At 41.5% G+C, this 20,235-nt stretch overlaps 1 protein-coding gene across 4 annotated transcripts in view; it reads right to left on the bottom strand.

Annotated features, from left to right (window-relative positions):
• Window positions 1–20,235, bottom strand: part of VPS8 (VPS8 subunit of CORVET complex) — a 274,119-nt gene that overhangs the window by 135,618 nt on the left and 118,266 nt on the right. For all 4 annotated transcript variants that reach the window (XM_008266588.5, XM_089332060.1, XM_089332059.1 and 1 more), the window contains 4 exons: window positions 14,743–14,785; window positions 13,179–13,251; window positions 12,763–12,882; window positions 4,799–4,870 (listed from right to left, as the gene is read on the bottom strand). In XM_008266588.5, the coding sequence (XP_008264810.1) occupies window positions 4,799–4,870; window positions 12,763–12,882; window positions 13,179–13,251; window positions 14,743–14,785 (308 nt within the window). The remainder of the gene's footprint in view (window positions 1–4,798; window positions 4,871–12,762; window positions 12,883–13,178; window positions 13,252–14,742; window positions 14,786–20,235) is intronic.

Genomic DNA, 20,235 nt, shown 5'->3' with positions numbered 1-20,235 from the left:
GATACCCAGTGTGTGCAAGAGGCTTTGGTAAATGCTGGTAAGGGAATTATGAAGCAGAAAGGAAGGTGAGGCAGGTAAATAAATCTTAAATAAAAAGCATGAGAGGATCAGTGCTATTATAGAGGCAAAATGATTACAGAAGCACAGCAGAGAAAATTTCATTCAATTGGTTAGGGAAGGAACTTGAAAAGAAAAGAGAAAACCAGCTTTTAAGCTAAGCTTTAAGGCCCAAGCCCAACCTTTACCAGGGGGAAATCAAAGCAGAGAAGGTAAACCAGGCAGAGAGAACAATGTAAGCAAAAGCATGGAAACAAAAGGCTAGAGTTTGTCCCAGGGACTGCTGTAGGTTTCACCACAATGCAGCAACACACACAAGGAGGAAGGGAAAATTAGGCTGAAATACAAGATCAGGCCTCAACTGTCATCCTAGGCCCTAAGGAATCTGGATTTTATTTTCTAGAAAACCAAAGAGCTACTACAGGTGCTCAACAGGAGAGCTGGCCATCATCAGTACTGTGCTTAGGAAAATGACCACGTCAGACACATAAGGAAAAAAATAATCTAAGGAAGATACAGAAGGCAAGGAGTGGCCGGCACCACAGCTCACTAGGCTAATCCTCTGCCTGCAGTGCCGGCACACCGGGTTCCAGTCCCGGTCGGGGCGCCAGATTCTGTCCCAGTTGCTCCTCTTCCAGTCCAGCTCTGCTGTGGCCCAGGAGTGCAGTGGAGGATGGTCCAAATGCTTGGGCCCTGTACCCGCATGGGAAACCAGGAGAAGCACCTGGCTCCTGGCTTCGGATCAGTGTCGTGCGCGCCATTGAAGGGTGAACCAATGGCAAAAGAAGACCTTTCTCTCTCTCTCTCTCACTGTCCACTCTGCCTGTCAAAAAAAAAAAAAAAAAAAAAAAAAAAAAAAGGCAAGGAGTCTAAAATGCAAATGACTGCAGGGGTCCAAGGGAGAGAAACAAAGAGGTTCTGAATTGGGGCAATAACAATGAAAAGGAAAGGAGAAACAGGTACAAGATACCAAAGAACACAGACAAGCATTCCTAATGTGTGAAGACATATGGTCAACGGAGCAATAAAAAATGGTGAGCCCAGCGTTGTGGCGCAGTGGGTAAAGCTCCCACCTGCAACAAAGGCATCCCATATGGGCACCAGGTTCGAGTCTGGCAGCTCCACTTCCAATCCAGCTCCCTGCAGCAGAAGATGCCCCGAGTGCTTGGGCCTCTGCCACCTACATGGGAGACCCAGAAGAAACTCCTGACTCCTGGCTTAGGCCTGGCCTAGCCCTGGCTGTTGTGGCTATCTAGGGAGTGAACCAGAGGATGGAAGATTCTCTCTCTCTGATTTTCAAATAAATAAATCTTAAAAAAAATTTTTTTAAAAAAGATAAATTTGCGGGCCAGCACTGTGGTGTAGTGGGTAAGGCCACTGCCTGCAGTGCCAGCATCCCATATGGGCGCCGGTTTGAGTCCTGGCTGCTCCACTTTTGATTTGGCTCTCTGCTATGGCCTGGGAAAGCAGTGGAGGATGGCCTAAGTCCTTGGGCCCCTGCACCCACATGGGAGACCCAGAAGAGGCTCCTGACTCCTGGCTTCGGATCAGCGCAGTTCCGGCCACTGCAGCAGGTTGGGGAGTGAACCAGCAGATGGAAGGCGTCTCTCTCTCTCTCTCTCTCTCTCTCTGCCTCGCCTTCTCTCTGTGTAACTCTGACTTTCAAATAAATTAATAAATCTTTAAAAAAAAAGATAAATTTGAGCCTGACTGGCAGTTGGAATGATGACATGATTAATAAAGAGCGAATGCACAAGTTTGGAAAGGAAGGGTATGTATTGTTTGGGGCTTGCTGAATTCATGGAGGGAAACACTTGAGCAAATCAGGTGGTAACACCTTAAAAATCTAATAAAAAGACCCATGTCTTTCCTTCCATCCTCCGATGAAAAATAAAGTGTAAGGTTTCTACTATTAGACACGTTCCCTTAAGGCCTGGATTCTGATCTACCCTTCTTAACTCTGCTAGCAGAATACCCTTTGCTTTTACCCATCCTGCACTGCTCCAGCAATCACTACTTGCTCAAGAGCATAATCATTAAAAGAGCACAGGAATATTTCAGTTATAAATAAATGCTTCTTTCTATCTCCCTCCCTTCCATCCTCTTTCTAGCTATCCATATGTACATGTAAATTTCAATTCATGATATTCCAAGAGCTCTCCATAGCTTTAAATACTCTGACAGTCATCACTCCCTTTCAGGGTCTGAGTTCCTTTTCTAGGACCCAACCCTGGGGCCCACGGAGTGCTCCTTTCCATTTTAACCCTTCCTTTTGCTAAGTGTAAAACCCTAAATTGTCTGACCTTAAATATACCTTTTGAAAAAGCAGTTCTAATTCACAGTCAATTCCACTGCTACCTCAGTGAGTGGCTAATTGGTTATCATCCAACAAACTGTCCATGTCCTCTCTTGGAATTACGTCAGAGAACATGTTTACAAAATTTTCAGGGCAATTTTGTAAAAAGTCAGTTTTTCTCTAGTTCTGCAACCACTCAGTGCACATAATAATCCCCATTTGCCTGTTCCCCCATCATTGCCTATCCTTCCATCCTTACCACCTCCCTCCGAAGTATACTTAAACAAATTAGTACAATTCAACCACCAGAATGAGAAAAATAATCTCAAAAAGTTCCCTCTTTGTTGACCCAAGGTAAGTATCATCAAGACAATATATAGGAGTAGCAACTTGTAACTACTAACAAGCAAGTACTTCACAAAGCATCATTTTCTTCACCTGAGTCACTCTTATAACCTACTAAAGCTTTAAATTCAAGTTTCAATTTAATCAACTTATTTCCTGAACATTGACTAGGTTCCAAGAACTGATGGACATGTTCTGGGTATACAAAAACAATGATTCTAAAAATTGATGATAATAATAATAATCCCCACAGTTTCCACCTTCAGGAAACTCAAGTTCAGATAGGAAAATGTGTGTAAATTATTATGAACCTATGTGCTAAGTATAGCAATGTTTTGTGAACAAAGAGAAGAGCCTATTAATTAACTTTGGAGTGTAGGGGAGGGTTCAGAAACAGCTTCTTATAGATGATATTTGAGTTAAACATTGAATAGATTGTTAGGAATTTGCCAGTCAAAAACAAATGGGCAGGAGGGCAAGAACGTGACAGCTGAAGGGAAACCCATGCAAAGAACCTAAACCATGAAGATGACACAGAAACTTGAATGAATTCCAACAATTTAGTATGGTCAAGAAGCACATAATACAAGGTATGTGTTGGGTGAGGAGGTGGCTGGAAAGGGCAGTAATTATAGAGAAGCAGCCAGGGACCAGAAAATATAGAAGGATGCTAGACATCATGTTAAATAGTTTAGATGGGTGTGGCAGAAAAGATGGCTTATGCCCCAACATCTATCCTCCCTCTTAACTTAGAAACAGATCTCCTCATTTTTCGCTACACACATGATTACACAGAACACACACTACACCTCTCAGTCTCTTTAAGCAGCTAATCTGGGGAGGATGACATAAAAAGAACTGTAGGACACAACTTTAAACAGAGGGAATATTTGTTTCTTTATTTCTTTCTATATGCAGGCTGGCTAGAATGCAGAGGTGGACCTGGAGCCTGAGTAGTCCTTAGACCAAAGGACAGGAATTACACACTACAGCAGTAAGACACAGGGAAGCTACACCACTGAGAAGTTTGTTAAGGCACTCTATTAGATCAGGTTGCCTATCTCCAGACTTCTAGGAGGAAACACACCGCCACCACAATCAAACTACCGTACTTTTGAGTTTTCTCTCACTGATAGGACAACTGAATTCCAAAGGATCCAATACAGAGCCATAGAAGAAATTAGAGGAGAGACCAGATTACAAATGAAAGGAGGGTAAAATCAGGAATAGGGGTGATCTCTTAGGAAGCTGTTTTGGAAATCTAGGCCAAAGTTCTCCACTCTAACTAACTATCTGGGTCAAACTAGAATCATCTGAGAATTTTGTAAACCTATTCTCATATTCAGCACTGCTTGGCTTGCAAGGTTAAAAAATAGTTAAAATGAGCAAATGTAAATAAAGACTGTGAAAATTATAAAAATAATTACAAGTGTAATAGACTGATATTGGGCACACTAGAGGACATTTTAATTCTGGTCTCTTGTCCAAAATAGCCTGAAAGTTATTAAAAGGAAGAAATCTCCACTTAACAGCCAGACACAGTACGAACCCTAGAAGTTTTCAACTACAAGAAGAAATTGGCTTGCTTGAAGTCATGCAGATGGGAAGGAAAAGAACCTCTCTCTACATACATTCACTGCCAGCAGCCTGAATCTCAAAATAGCTTTTTACTGAGCCTCTTGAAATTTAGGTTAGGAGGATCTTCTCTGTGTGTCACTTAGCTCAGTGTCATGGTAAAATATGGCACTATCTTGGCAATGGAGTGATGTTGGTATGAGAGAAGATTCTTTACATTAATTATTTTCTGAAAGCACTGTAAAGTTAATCTCTGTTATAACACATAATCATACTAACAAAGTAATTTTCACAAAATCAAGATAGTAACCTATATTCTGGTATCCAGTCTAAAGCTAAGATACATAATTTGTTTTTTTAATGAATCATTACATTCAGTTCTTGAAGACAAAAACATAATAATAGAAATTAAAGGTGCAAGTGCAACATAACTTTCACTAAAAAGATTTTAAGATCTGCTATAAAACAAGTCAATTATATTAATATAAATATCAATATAATGATATATATTTTTTGAATACTTACTTTCAACAAAATATCCACAATTCGCTGTTGATATTCCACAGCTTGTTTGTCATTTTTAAAATCTTCAAAAGTCTAAAAAAGAGAAACAAAATCTTTTAAGTTATTATTTGCAAATTGTAAAGGAAGCAAATCATTAAATTCTTGAGAATAATATCTAAGGAAATTCCCAAATAAGTAAATTCCTCATTAGTTTTTTAATACTAAGTTATTTTTAGTAAGAAGAAAGCTAATGCACTTAGTATTGCACAGCATTTGGAGACTTTAACATAAGAAGTATAAAAATATAGTGGTTATCACACAACCAAAAAAGCAATTTGAGAAAAGAAAGCAAAGTCTACTGGTTGGAGCAAAAAAGAAGAAGGGAAAGAACACTAATGGCAAGAGGCAATGTGAGAGAAGGGGGAAGACTAGAAGATGCCAGATTATGTGCTCAGCCATCAGTTTGTTACTTGGAAGTAATAATTTTCATGGTTCCAGTAACAATTAAGAAAAATGTTCAAAGGTAGGCCTTTAAAAAATTATGACAGTAAAACCGCTTAAGTATTAATATTCTTCATTCTACTTACAAGGAATAGGTAGGTATACTTTTCTCAAAATACTGCCAAGTACAGAACTTTTTGTTTTATATCTCTGCTCAAGCGGAGCCAAACACGGTTTTAATATAACATATTAAAAAGTAAATGACAGTACCAGATTCTACCTTCTCACATATGAGAATAACCAACAGTACCCCACTCACTCCCACGCCCACCCTAGCCTGCTTAAATGAGATGTCACTCTGCAGGTACAAACAGAAGGTGCTGTCTGCTAATGCAAGTGCTATTCAACTAAGATACAAAACCATGTAGAATGTTGGCAGTATATAAAAGCAAGCCACATAAACACCTAACACATAGAGGATGCACGTAAGAAGAAACTGCAGCTGTATCCACTATTAAGAAATTGAAATGGAGGGATCTGGCGATGTGGCAGAGCAGGTTAAGTCACTGCCTGTGATGCCTGCGTCCCATATGGGCGCTGGTTCATGTTCCAGCTGCTCCACTTCCAAGCTAGCTCCCTGATAATGTGCCTGAGAAAGCAGTGGGAGGTGGCCCAACTGCTTGGGCTCCTGTACCCTGTGAGAGATCTGGAGGAAGCTCCTGACTCCTGGCTTTGGCCTGGCCCAGCTCTGGCCCTTGCAGCCATTTGGGGAGTAAGGCAGTGGATGGAAGATCTCTCTCCCACTGTCTCATCTTCTCTCTGTGCAACTCTACTTTCAAATAAATAAATCTTTAAAAAGAAAAATGAAATGGAAATATTTATTGAACAATTGGAAAGATAAAAGACTTGAAGATCTTTTGTATGGTTTTCACTGTAGTATATTTGGTTCTGAAGAAATGCTTAAATCCACATGGCAATAATTTCCTATTATCCTGAACCAAGAAAATGAACTACATATTGTCCCAATAGGTAAAACAAACAAAAAAAATTGCTGTTTTTTCTTTTTTAAGGTTTATTCATTTATTTATTTGAAAGGCAGAGTGTCAGAGAGAGAGGGAAAGACAGAGACAAAAAGACCTTCTATCTACCAGTTCACTCCCCAAATGGCTGCTGCAGCCAGGGAGAAGCCAGGCCAAAGCCAGGAGTCAGGAACTTCATCTAGATCACCAACACGAGCATCAGGGACCCAAACACTTGGGCCAACATCCTGCCTTCCCAGGCCCATTAGCAGGAAGATAGATCAGAAGCAGAGCAGGCAGGACTTGAATTGGCCCTCTGATATGGGAAGCCAGCCTTGCAAGTGGTAGCCTAACACTGCACCACAACATTGACCCCCGACTTCCTGTTCTTTAAGTGGGCACTGAATTTTCCCTATTTCTTCAAAGTACCTTCATATATGTTCTCTTAATAGCATGTTATCCCCCTCCTTTCCTATCTGGCACATAGTAGGAACTTAATAAATGACTGCTGAATTGCCTAATTACATACATTATACAGAGAAAAACAAAATACTTTAAACTTTTGTTTTAGCTGGTCTGCCTTGCTGGTAATTAATTGAGAAGTGCTGAAATGAGTCACCAAGGAGACTGGAGGAACTCTTAATTGGAATGCTCAAACAGGAGATATTCTGATGTTCACGTGGGTTACCTTTGACACTTACTGCAGACAGAGACAGAATGGAAAGTGTCTCAGTTCCCTGTTCTGATTTATGAGAACCAAAAACTCTCCCCCTTCCATCCTACCACAGCACTCCAATCCCAGGCCCCTCAAGTGCAACCTCATGCTGCAGGTACCAACAGAAGGTACTTTCTGCCAAGACTAGTGCTTCAACTAAAATACGAAACCATGTACAATTAACATATGTATTTAAAAATAAAACACAGCAGTGACTTCAAGCAAAAAGGAATTTCCTTGACTATTTTCCTGTTGGCAGCATTTAGTCACTATTTTGAAAAAGATATTGGAAGCTTGCTCCTATAAACATAATTAAATGGTGACATACTACAGAGTGAATATTATGATACATGCAATGACATATTTTGGTGATTGTTTAACAACTGTCACCAAAATGGCATACCATTGCTAGAACATTATCAAGCCACAAAGATATTTCCAATTCTGCAATACCTGTTAGAAGTAAATATACAAACACATCCTAATGGGGAATACAGTGTGTGAAGTACAAAGGCAGACTGAAAACCCAGGTTCAAAATCATCTGTAATTAGGGCTGGCACTGTGGCATAGTGAGCTAAGCCTCTGCCTGCAGCGCCGGAATCCCACTAGGGCATCAGTTTGTATCCTAGCTGCTCCTCTTCCGATCCACCTCTCTGCTAAGGACAGGGAAAGCTGTGGAAGATGGCCCAAGTGCTTGGGCCTCTGCATCCTGGTTCCTGGCTTTGGATGGCTCAACTCCAGCCATGGCAGCCTTCTGGGGATTGAACCAGCAGATAGAAGACCTTTCTCTGTGTCTCTCCCTCTCTCTGTCTGTAACTCTACCTTTCAAATAAATAAATAATATCTTAAAAAAATTTATCTGTAATTGTCGCTCCCCCTCTTCGCAGAGGAACGACACTAAACCCTGCGCTGTTCTTTTGTCTGCTCGGCCCTCCCCGGGTTTGCTGCTGGTCCTTCCCGGGTTGGCTGCCGATCCTTCCACCTCCTTGGAAGGGCAGCTCCCCCTGCCACTTTCCCCACTTCCGCAGGGGAGCGGCACACCGCTGGCCGGCTCTCTCGGGGGCTGCTCAGATGTTATCCAGATGTTCCCCTTAGATGTTCCCAGTGCATGTTGTCTCTCTCCTCCTTTATAGTCCTCTTCCACCAATCCCAACTCTGCTACCCATACGCCGAGTACACTGCTCTCCTCCAATCAGGAGCAGGATCAGCTCCTGCAGGTTATTGGTCGAACTGGAGGCAGCTGTGTAAAAGTTGTTTACTCCTCTCCCAGCGCCATATTGTGGGAGAGCAGATGCATAGAATAAGTCTTAATTCCAGTAACTTAATCTAGTCCGAGTTGCTCCCCACATGTAATCCCTTAAAAAGTGTTATGGGGGTGGAGGTTTGGGGCAGGCACTGTGGTGCAAATGGTTAAGTCTCCACTTGGGATGCCCACATCCTGTATCGGGGGTCTGGAACAGAACCCCACCTCTACTATTTTTTTTTTAAGATTATTCATTTGAAAGGAGGAGTGACAGAAGAAGAGTGACAGGGGGAAGGAGAGAGATCTTTCATTCATTGGTTCACTCCCTAAATGGCTGCAATAGCCAGGGCCAGGTCAGGCTAAAGGTAGGTGCCAGGAATTCCATTCAAGTCTCACACATGGGAGTGGCCATTTCCATTGCCTTCCCAGGCAGGCACATTAGAAGGAGGCTAGATCAGAAGTAAAATGGTGCTGCCTGCTAGGCCAGCATCCTATATGGACACCAGTTCAAGTCCCGGATGCTCCACTTCTGATCCAGCTCCCTGCTAATGTGCCCAGGAAGGCAGTGAAGGCTGGCCCAAGTGCTCTGGTTCCTACATCCATGTGGAAGACCTGGAAGAGGCTCCTGGCTTCGGCTTGACTCAGCCATGGCTGTTTCAGCCATTTGGGGAGTAAGCCAGTGGATGGAAGATCTCTCTCTGTGTCTTTCCCTCTCTCTGTACTCTTTCAAATACATAAATAAGTTTAAAAAGAAAAAAAGTAAAATAGCCAAGACTTGAACCGGGCACTCCTATTTGAGAAGGCAGCCTTGCAAGTGGTGGCTCAATATGCTCTTCTATGATGCTCGCCCCCCACCTCCACTTCTGACCCAGCTACTATTAATACTCCTGGGAGGCAGCAGATGATGGCTCAAGTACTTGAGTCCCTATCCCTCATGTGGGAAGACCAGGATGGAGCTCTGAGCTGTTGCAGGCACGTGAGGAATGAACCACTAGATAGAATCTCACTTGGGGAATGAACCAGTAGATGCAATATCTATCTTGCTCTCTCTGTTGCTCTGCTTTTCATATAAAAGACACTGAATAAACATTAAAAAAAAAAAAAAACTTTGATGGAGTTTCTGTTGACAATGACAGAAAGCTAAATCTTATTCCATGGGTCAACAAATATTCTCTGAACAGGCCAGATAGTAAATATTTCAGGCTTTGTGGGCTACATACAATTTTTATCACATATTATTCTTGTTCTTTTTTACGTTTCTTAATAACATAAAAAACATTCTTTGCTTGCACAGGCCAGGGGCCAAGGCTGGATCAGGTTTGTAGTTATAGTTTGCAGACTCTGTCTTAATCTCCTTACACATCTCCCTTAAGATCTCTGTATAATAAAGAGCAAAAGGAATCATCTGCAACACATGGTAATGGAAAACTAAAGGATAATAAACACTACAAACTTCAAATTATATACATGTGAGGAAAAAAAATCCCAAATTAGCAAGTATTGGCTACAAAGCACACACCAGAAAGAAGTCAAACTAGGACCGTGAAGAAGAAAGATGGATGGGACAAGGTTCTAGAGGTAGTAGAACACTTGTAACTTTAAACAGAATTCACCTCCACAAGAAAAGAGGGACCCATCCTGAGATAAGGTCTGAGACGTGTGCAGCAGAGTACTGCCCTTAGAAAGATCAAAAGATGGACCTGGTACGTGTGAACAAGAGGTCTGGGTAAGATATGCCTTCTGGTTCAAGTCCTGGCTGCTCCACCTCTGATCCAGCTCCCTGCTGATACACCTGGGAAAGCAGTGGAAGATGGGCCCCTGCATCCACGTAGGGGACCCGGAAGAAGCTCCTGACTCCTGGCTTTGGACTGGCCCAGCTCTGGCAGCTGTGGCCATTTGGGGAGTGAACCAGGGGATAGAAGATTTCTCTCTGTGTAACTCTGCCTTACAAATAAATAAAATAAACCTTTAAAGGAAGAAAATTTATTTTTTTTTTAATTTATTTGACAGGTAGAGTTACAGTCAGTGAGAGAGAAAGACAGAGAGAAAGGTCTTCCTTCTGTTGGTTCACCCCCTAAATGGCTGCAACAGCCGGAGCTATGCTGATCCAAAGCCAGGAGCCGAGTGCATCTTCCTGGTCTCCCACATGGGTGCAGGGGCCCATGCACTTGGGCCATCCTCCACTGCCCTGCCAGGCCACAGCAAAGAGTTGGACTGGAAGAGGAGCAACCAGGACTAGAACCCGGTGCCCATATGGGATGCCGGTGCCGCAGGTGGAGGATTAACCTACTGCACTATGGTGCCAGCCCCAAGAAGAAAATTTAAATCTAACCAGGAACTTGATGGCATTAGAAGTTGGGGCTTTTAGGAGGTGATTAGACCACAAAGGTGGAACTTTCATGAATGGGATTAGAGGCTTTATAAAAGAAATACCCCTTGCTTTCCAGCCACGTGAGGACACATAGGAGAAATTTCCTGAGGAAAGGGCTCCTCAGCAGACACAGGGCCTGCCAGGGCTGGATGTTGGACTTGCAACCTCCAGAGCTAAACAAATAATAGAGAAATAAATGTCTGTGCATAGTCTCAGACTATGGTATTTTGCTATAGCAGCCCAAACTGACTAAGAAATATGAATCAGAGTATAAATCATGATATTCCTCTTCCTCAAAGGCTTCATAAATTTCTTACTACAGATTGCAAGATTCAGAGACTATCTCTATGGATTTGTTTCTGTATTTTTCCTTATACTTAAAGATAGAGTCAATAGGAGATGGCATTGAGTCATAGTAGGCTAACCCTCCGACTGTGGCACCAAAATCCCATATGGGCACCAGTTCGTGTCCCGGCTCTCCTCTTCCAATACAGCTCTGTGCTATGGCCTGGGAAAGCAGTAGAAAATGGTCCAAGTACTTGGGCCCCTGCACCCACGTGGGAGACCTGGAAGAAGCTCCTGGCTCCTGGCTTCAGATCACTTCAGCTCTGGCCCTTGTGGCCATCTGGGGAGTGAACCAGGAGATGGTATTCCTTCTCTGTCTCTGTCTCTCTACAACTCTATCTCTCAAATAAATCATGGAAAAAAAAAAAAGATACAGCCAAACTGATTTTTTTTTTCAGTTACATGATTGTACATTGTTCTATTTAATTTCTAAGATCTTTCCAAATATTATTTTCTTTTGCCTAGAATACCTCTACTCTTCATCCAACTTGTACTTATCTTTTGAGACTTAGCACAGACACCATTTCAACCAAGAAAGATTCTTTAACCCTCTCTGAGCTACCCTAATCAGTGTCCCTACAGCATCCTGTACTTCCCCCAAGGCTGCATTATACTATGCTATAATCACTCATCTACAAGTGTGGCTCCTCTTTATCCACAGGGCAGGTTTACATCCTGTCAGCCAAGGTTGCATTCTCCAGTGAGCACAGTATGGGGGATGTTCCAGGGCACTGGAACATTTGTCAAGAAAATAAGATATTGTTTTATAGCCTTACTCTAATCCAATATTATAATTTAGACGTCAGCATCATTCCAAATGTGTTTCAGGGCTACCACAGTCCTTTAAAACAATGAAAATTAAATAAAACTTTTTGTTTTCTCTACCATTCTTCCCAAACGCTCAGCCCCATCACTTTGTTTCTTTTTTCCTACAAGCCCATTACCAAAATGTTTATGTTCTCCTTTAAACATCTAAGGTCTCCTAAACCAACTAAATCTAACTTCCAGTTCTAAGTATCTCCTTTCTCATTCATATGCAGTTGAGGGCACTACTAATGAAATCAGGCTTTCAAATTAAACTAAAGTATGATACAATAACCTTCTCATGGATATTTAGCTTTTAAACACAATTTAATAGTTTATATTATTCAACTTACAAAAGTAGTATAAGCTTATTGGGGAAATTTGCTCCATCTCACACAGTCAATATTAATATTTAAATGTATTTCTTTCCTGTTTTTTCTCTAAATATTGCACATATGTGTGTATTTTACATATTTGTGAGCCTGCTACTTTCACTAAACACTGAAACATAAGCATTTTCCATGTTATCAGAAGCTTTTTATAAAACAACTCTAGTACTATTTAATTGGGAAGATAAATCATGTTTTAGAGCATTGTTCCCCTAGAGGCATTTTCACAGAGAACCTGGCTCATCCAAATTCCTCTCTAATTAAACACATAACAGGGAATGTTTCAGCAGGAAGCTTCCGTGCTCCATTTCAACCACAGTTGTTCCCACTTACCAGCACCGGCACCGGCACCGGCACCGGCACGTCCCTCAGAGCCCTCAGCTGTGATTAGCATGTCAGGTAATACAGTTTATGAAGCCAGAGCTGCACCATACCTAGTCCTGCTCTCTTTAACTTTGTGATGAGTATGCTTGAGAATGGGGGGCGGAGATTAAAGAGAAAATATGGGTGGCAAAAAATTAAACATCTGAAACCTTGGTTTACTGATGTGGCACAAAATTTGTACCTGCATAAGGATTGTCATTTTTCTTTCTTTCTATTAAAAAAATATTACCCTGGCTTATTTGGAAATATCTTAAAAATCATCCTATCTCTTACCAACGCCAATACATTTAGAAATTCTCTTGTGTCAAAATGTAGCAGAGTCCGGACATACGGATAGATTTCTTCCTCAGGGGAAGCTTCTGCCGAATGCAGGCGAATTAGAAATTCAAAAACCTGCAAGTTAAAAAAAGGCTGATTATTTTCTCACCTTGCAAAGTTATCTTTCCGAGGCAATGTTTCTCACTTGGATAAACCGAAGACAGGTTGAATTCAGTTTAAATTGCCCTTATGTTATATGTTTACCTTTAAATCCTCTCTCAGCTCGTATTACAGACTTTAATGATAGTGTGTAGGCTCTCTCCTATGATGGGCAAAAGTTCCTGTCCCAGGTGAATTTTCACCTGCAATTTGTCTTCAGTGCATTTTAACACAAGGTATAGAGAATAAAACCACCTTGAAAACAGACCAACCTGGTTTTTAACCAAGGGAACAAGATCTTCAGGGATGTCACCCAACGGATAGGCACGACCTGCTAGACAACAGCTAGAAGAAAAGAATGAGAACAGATCTGGTGATTTGTAAAGGCGTAACTTTCAAGAAACAAACTGCTTTTCAACTCTGAGATACTAGTGATGAGGAACAGATTAGCTAAGGCCTCATAACCCAACATATAGAAACAGCCTAATGGCACCATTAAACTATGACTTACCTGCTGAAAGCCTGATGTTCCCAGAGACTTTTAAATCAGTGCCTCTAAGAATGGTGATTAAAGACAGAGAATGAACAGGGCCAATAAAAGTCTGGACAATGTGTGCAACAGGACAAGCCTTCAGGGAGAGTTAGAATCTGAAGAGAAACGCACACTACAGTTTTACATGAAAACCAGACCTTCTCTGTGACTAATTTGCCTTGTGGGCTGAATGATTACAAATGCTTTCTGAGTGCATCTTCCTTTTTCCTATCATTTGGGGTGGGGGCAAATTTTAAACGTCTTTGAACAAGTCATCAGTTCTCAATGTTAGGCAGAGACGAGACAGCAGCATATTCTCAAGAGTTCAAAGGACAGATGATGAAGCACTAGGTGAATGCTGCATATGTTCTACACTGAAGACTCAATGACACAAATGCAAAACAGGCCTCAGAGTTAACTCACATTAAATAGGAGCTATGACATTCTGGAAGGTTCTGCCATCTTCCTGTCCTCATGCTAACCAGCTATCTATCTGAAAGTTCTATGAGCACTCAATTCTGAGCCATCACAGTCCATCAGGCATGAACTCTGCTCCAGGAGCCAGGACATAAACATTCTACCTTTTTCCTCTGTCATCAACTTTTTCGTGACATAAACAACATATATTCCAGGGTTGTTGGTAGTAAAATACTCTACACATCAGTGTTTCCCAACCTCAGCCCTATTGATATTTGGGGCCAGATACTTCTTTTTTACAATTATTCATTTACTTGAAAGGCACGGCATCAGAGTGAGAGAATGAGCCATCTGCTGGCTCATTCCTCAAATGGCCACACAGCAGGGGTTGGTCCAGGCCAAAGCCAGGCACCCAAAATTACATCTGGGTTTCCTACATGGCAAGAGCCCAAGTATTCTGGCCATCATCTGCTGTTTTTCCAGCACATTACTAGGGAACCAGATTGAAACACAGCAGCCAGGACTTGGACCAACACTCTGTTATGGGATGCTGGCATCCTGCTATGCCACATATTCTTCATTGTGGGGGAAACTCTGTGCACAACAGCATGCTAAGGCAGCATCCCTGGCCTCTGAGTACTTGATATCAGTGGTGTCTGTCCCATAGTGCTCTCCAGGTGTCAAAACTGAACAAAGCTGTAGACAATGCCTAATATGTTTGAGGGGCCAGAGATAAAATTATACATGGTTGAAAACCATTACTTTACATAAAAGAACTCTGAAACATGAAAAGCATTCTGCAGAAACAATAGAATAGTACCTCTAAAAACATAGGGGAAAAATACAGAGGGAACATACATACAAATAAATAAGTAAAAATATCTTACCTAATATATACGAGAAGCTTGTTGCCCATAATAACTTGCTCATCTAAGGTAGAAAGAAAAGTATGGTCAAAAACTCTATCCTCAAGATCTTTCAGAAATATAATCTTTATATGGAAACAAAAATTAAAAGTTTCTACTTAAGGTAAGGTAAATATATTCCCAAATAACTTAAGACTGATGTAATAACACTTCATTGTCTTTTGAAATTCCATTAAATTCTTTTCACAGACACAAAATCAGTCTGAGTTATTCAAGGATGCACATAGAAGGAACAGGTCCGTGGGCAGAGACCTATGCATTGTTGGCTTCCCTTCTAAACCAGGGCCAGGGAAAGGTGAACGATGCCCCAACAAATTGTAGATCACAGCCCATTAATCAAGACTGAGGCATAACCATAAGTCTTCTCATCTGCAACATAGACTTTCACCATCCCTGATGCTCTAGGGCCCAGAAGGCCACTCTTCCCAAACTATTAGAGTCCTTTCAAAAAGATAATCAGACCAAGTTTTAAGACAAGGGAAACATAGAATGGGATAGAAGGATTAATAAGGATGAAATGATCAGAAATGCTTATAGTGTGCAGATCACAGAAATCTGTAGTTGGTAATAATGAAATGTATTTTTGGTACCTGAACAATGGATATAATGCACGCCAGTCTACTGGCTACTTTTACCAGGAATGCATTTTTTTTTTGCCAGCTTTAGATTTGTCTATTAAAAAGATTTTCACTAAATATGTTTTCATTTTAAAAAAAAATTTATTTATTGAATGGCAGAGCAACACAGAGGGTAAGAGAGAAGACTTCCATTTGCTGGTCCACTAATCCTTTTCAAATGCTCTAATGCAAATGAACTCGAATTGCTCAAAGTTATATGAATAATTATATTTTGCTTCAATTCCAAATGTTATTTAATTCAACTTAACTAGTATGACACATGGCAGCAATCACCGTTCTGGTATAGCAAGTTCATGTTCATTGGTTAGATAAAATACCTCTATTTCTAGAAATCTCAGGTAGAATGTACCTGGCTCATGGTTCCTAGAGAGTTCAACATTCCCATCTCCATAATTCATGACTACGAGTTTCTTAAGAGCAGGAAGACTGTGCTAGCTCTGTATTCCCAGTATCTGGCACACAAGTAGGTGATTAGTAAATGTAGACTGACCTGCACTGACATTGTACTTAATTTTCTACAACTTTTCTCTTCCTGAAATCTTCTTTTAGACAAATTTCGGTCGTAAAAGTTCAACAATTCAATTTGGATTTATCAATACTGAACTCTACTTGCATGTATAGATATATACGTAAAAGGCAATTCTCAAGTATGTTTTACCAAGAGGAGGCTCAGGGCCACAATAGGTATGAGGGACTAAGACCGTACAAAAATGACTCTCCCTGCCCCAGCCTTTACACAAATCTGCAAATCCGGGGGACAGTACAAAATCTAACACGTTACTGAAGAGTGAAGGAAAGCACACAAGTCTGGCAGGGAGTCAGTCACCTGGGAGAGGGCCACACCTTTCTCCTCCAGGGCCTTTCCCTGCATGAATTACTTGGCAGCACATACAAAGTGGGGAGACAACCAGAAAAGTGAAGCTGGACAGCATCAGTGTGGAAGAGAAATGGACAATTCCACAAAGGAAATGGTTTAAGAGGAGATTTTTAAATCGCCCACATCTGTGATTGATGTCTAAATCACTATGCAGGAAACACACACACACACACACACACACACACACACACACACACACCAAAAACCTCAAAGCAGTCAGTCAAAGGCAGAAAATCAGAATGACCAGAATTCCCTCCTTGAGGACACTGGAGGGTGAAGAGAAGCAGACGGGCCCTGGCGGGCAGTTCTCTTGGCATGGAGCAGTGGAGACAGAGCAGCACAGGTGAACTGCATCCCCTGCAACTTTTTGCCTGAAACTAAGTGCAGTCGGCTTGGCATGCACAGTAGAGGCGGGGCACACATGAGGAAAACAGGGATCTCTCTGGGCAGAGTAACCAAGAGAAGCTAGGAAGCATAAATAGTTAAAAGATTGGCAAAATCCTGCAGAGAGCCAGAGTGGGATGCCCAAGTCTTCCCTCATCATTGTCTGACCCAAGCATCACCCATGTGAATCAGAATCAAAGCAGATCAGCTAAAGACACGAGATCTGAACAGAGACTAAAGCTGACAAGAGAAACAGAGTTTAAAATTCGAGCCTAGCAATCTATGCCCTAGATGCCATCCCAGGCTCTAGCCCCTTCTGCCATGGCTCAAAGTCAGGGGACCCCATGGCCCAACCACCAACCACCGGTGTCAGCTCCATCCCCACCCTAATGGGATTTGTTGCTCCTACTTCCTTGCCTGCCCCCGGCAAAGTTTTAAGAAGACCTGTTCCTGAACAAGTGGCTCTCTCAATCTCTTTCTCTCTCTGTCTCTTGATCTCTCTTACTCTCTCCTTCTTCCACTTTTCCTTCTTTGACTCTTTCCTCTGGTCTGCCATGTTTCCTCCAATAAAACTTTTCCTTTTTAAAAAAAAAAATGAAGCCTAGTCAAGAAAATCATCTGGTAAAACAGAAGATAGAAACATTTATTGGAGGGGCTGGTGCCGTGGTGCACTGGGTTAATCGTCCGCCTGCGGTGCCGGCATCCCATATGGGTGCCAGTTCTAGTCCTGGTTGCTCCTCTTCCAGTCCAGCTCTCTGCTATGGCCTGGGATAGCGGTAGAAGATGGCCCTGCACCGGCATGGGAGACCAGGATGAAGCACCTAGCTCCTGGCTTCAGATCAGTGCAGCTCCAGCCATTGCAGCCAACTGGGGAGTGAACCAACAGAAGGAAGACCTTTCTCTCTGTCTGTCTCTCTCATTGTCTGTAACTCTACCTGTCAAATAAATTAATTAAAAAATCTATTTAAAAACATTTATTAGAGAAAAACCACAGAATCCAGAAATCTCCACAATGGAACACTGTATCCAGAATTCAAAATCACTCAGCATATGAAGAATGGAGGAGCTAAGCCTCATTCTTCTTAAGATAAAATCAATCAAATTCCATCTTGACATGGAACAAAATGTTAGAACAGACAAGGATTTTAAAGCAACTACTGCAACAAAACATGTTTAATGTACAAAAATTCAACAAATGAAGAGTTGCAGCAGAGAAATCATGAAGAACTAAATGGAACTTAGATTGAAAAATATGGAGACAGCACTGTGGCTAGTGGGTTAAGCTGCCTTCTATAGTGCTGGCATCCCATATGGGCAACAGTTGGTGTCCCGGCAGCTCCACTTCCAATCCAGCTCCCTGCTAATGGTATGGGAAAGCAGTGAAGGATGGCCAAAGTGCCTGTACCCCTGCACCCACATGGGAAGCCCAGAAGAAACGCCTGGCTCCTGGCTTCTGATTGGCTTAGCTCCTGCCATTGCAGCCATTTGGAGAGTGAACCAGCAAATGGAAGATCTCTCTCTCTATCTCTTCCTTTCTGTTGCTGTTAATTCTGCCTTTGAAATAAATAAATAAATCTTAAAAATTAAAGATTGAAAAATATAATTGTTGAACATAAGAATTCACTGAATGGATTTAGCAGAAGAATTAACATGAAAGAGGAAAGAGTAAGTTAATCTGAATGTAGAATAACAGAAATTGTCCAATGTGAAGAATGGAGAGTAAAAAGGATCAAACAAAATAAAAGCAACACAAAACCCAGAGGGACAGACCACTGAAATGGTGGAGATAAAGTAAATTAATAAAATTTTTTAAAGCACAAAAACAAGCTAACATTGTGGCACAGGGGGTTTAACCACTGCTTATGTCAACACCCTACATGAGATCACCAGTGTAAGTCCTGGCTGCTCTGCTTCCCATCAAGCTCCCTGCTAATGTGTACAGGAAGGCAGTGGAATATAGCCCAAGTGCTTGGGCCCCTGCCATCCATGAGAGAGACCCAGATGGAGTCCTTGGCTCCTGACTTAGTCTGGCCCAGTTCTGGCCATCACAGCCATTTGGTGAGTGAACCAGAGGACAGAAGATCTCTTTTCCTCTGTCTCTTCTTTGCTATCAATCTGTCTTGCATACACACACATACACATATACACACACATACACACACGTATATATATATTTAAATTCAAAAGAGCAAATTACAAAATTCAGTAATAAAAGGGGAGTCATCACTACTGACCTTATAGAAATAAATGGAATTATAAAGATTACTATAAACAAATATATTCCAACAAGATAATGTAGACAACATGGATAAATTCCCAAGAATTCACAAAGTACTTAAACAGACTGACTCATGAAGAAAGAGAAAATCTGAATAGATTTTTTAAAAGAGTATTCTTTTTTCTTGAAGATTTAGTTATTTATTTGAAAGGCAGAGTTACAGAAAGAGAGGAGGAAACACACACACAGAGAGAGAGAGAGAGACGGACAGATCTTCTGTCTGCTGGTTTACTCCCCAAGTGGCCATAACAGCCAGGGCTAGACCTGGTCAAAGCCAGATACCAGGAACTTCTTCTAGGTCTCCAATATAAGTACAAGGGCCTAAGCACTTGGGCCATGTTCTGTTGTTTTCCCAGATGCATTAACAGGAGCTGGATCATAAATGGTGCAGCCAAAATTTGAACCAACACACATATGGGATGCTGGCATCGCAGATGGAGGCTTAAACCACTATGCCACAATACCAGCCACAGATATATTCTAATAAGCAAAGAAATTAAACTGAAGTAAGTCTCAATGTGTCCTCCAAAACTCATATGTTGGAAACTTTATCCCCAAAGCCACAAGTTGGGAGGCGAGGGCTTTTGGAAGTTTTCCAGGTTACAAGGGCTCCACCTAACACACGGATTAATTCCATTATAAAAAGGGCATTGTGGAGTGGGTTTGCCCTCTTTTATTTTTCTATCAAGTGGGGATGTGATATCTGTCCACACTCCCACCCCCTGCCGCCACCCATGTGAGAACAAAGTAAGAAAAGACACCAGATGCCAGCACTTGATTTTGGACCGCTCAGCCTCCAGAACGGTGAGAAGTAAGTTTCTGTTCCTTAGAACCTATCCAGCCTCAGTTGTTCTTGCACAAAACAGACTAAGTAAGCAGTACTTTCAAAACTTCCAGCAAAGAAAAGCATAGGCCTCCCTCTGACCCATACTCCTACTCTTTCTTCTCCCTCTTCCTCTCCCATTCTTATTTTGATAGAGATAAATTTTCAGATATTTTTATACACATAGAATTAACTCTAGACTAAGTAGAGAGTTCACCAATTAGTATGAAGAAAAAAGAAAGAAAAAAATATTGTTTTTTGACAGTTAAGGCAAAAGCTGTTCAAAATCAATGAATCTTAAAGTGTCAGTTTTGCTCCTACAGATTGTATTTTAGGTATTCTATTAGTTACTACAGATCAGAGAGACCATATGGAATTCTTAATAGATCCTGGATACTAATCCTTTATTAGCTGCCAGTTTGCAAATATTTTCTCCCATTCTGTTGGTTGCCTC

Source organism: Oryctolagus cuniculus, chromosome 4 (genome assembly GCF_051225735.1).
Source record: "Oryctolagus cuniculus isolate XC-2025 breed Fujian yellow rabbit chromosome 4, ASM5122573v1, whole genome shotgun sequence".
NCBI lineage: Eukaryota > Metazoa > Chordata > Mammalia > Lagomorpha > Leporidae > Oryctolagus > Oryctolagus cuniculus.
This window is presented reverse-complemented; position numbering and strand designations above follow the sequence as displayed.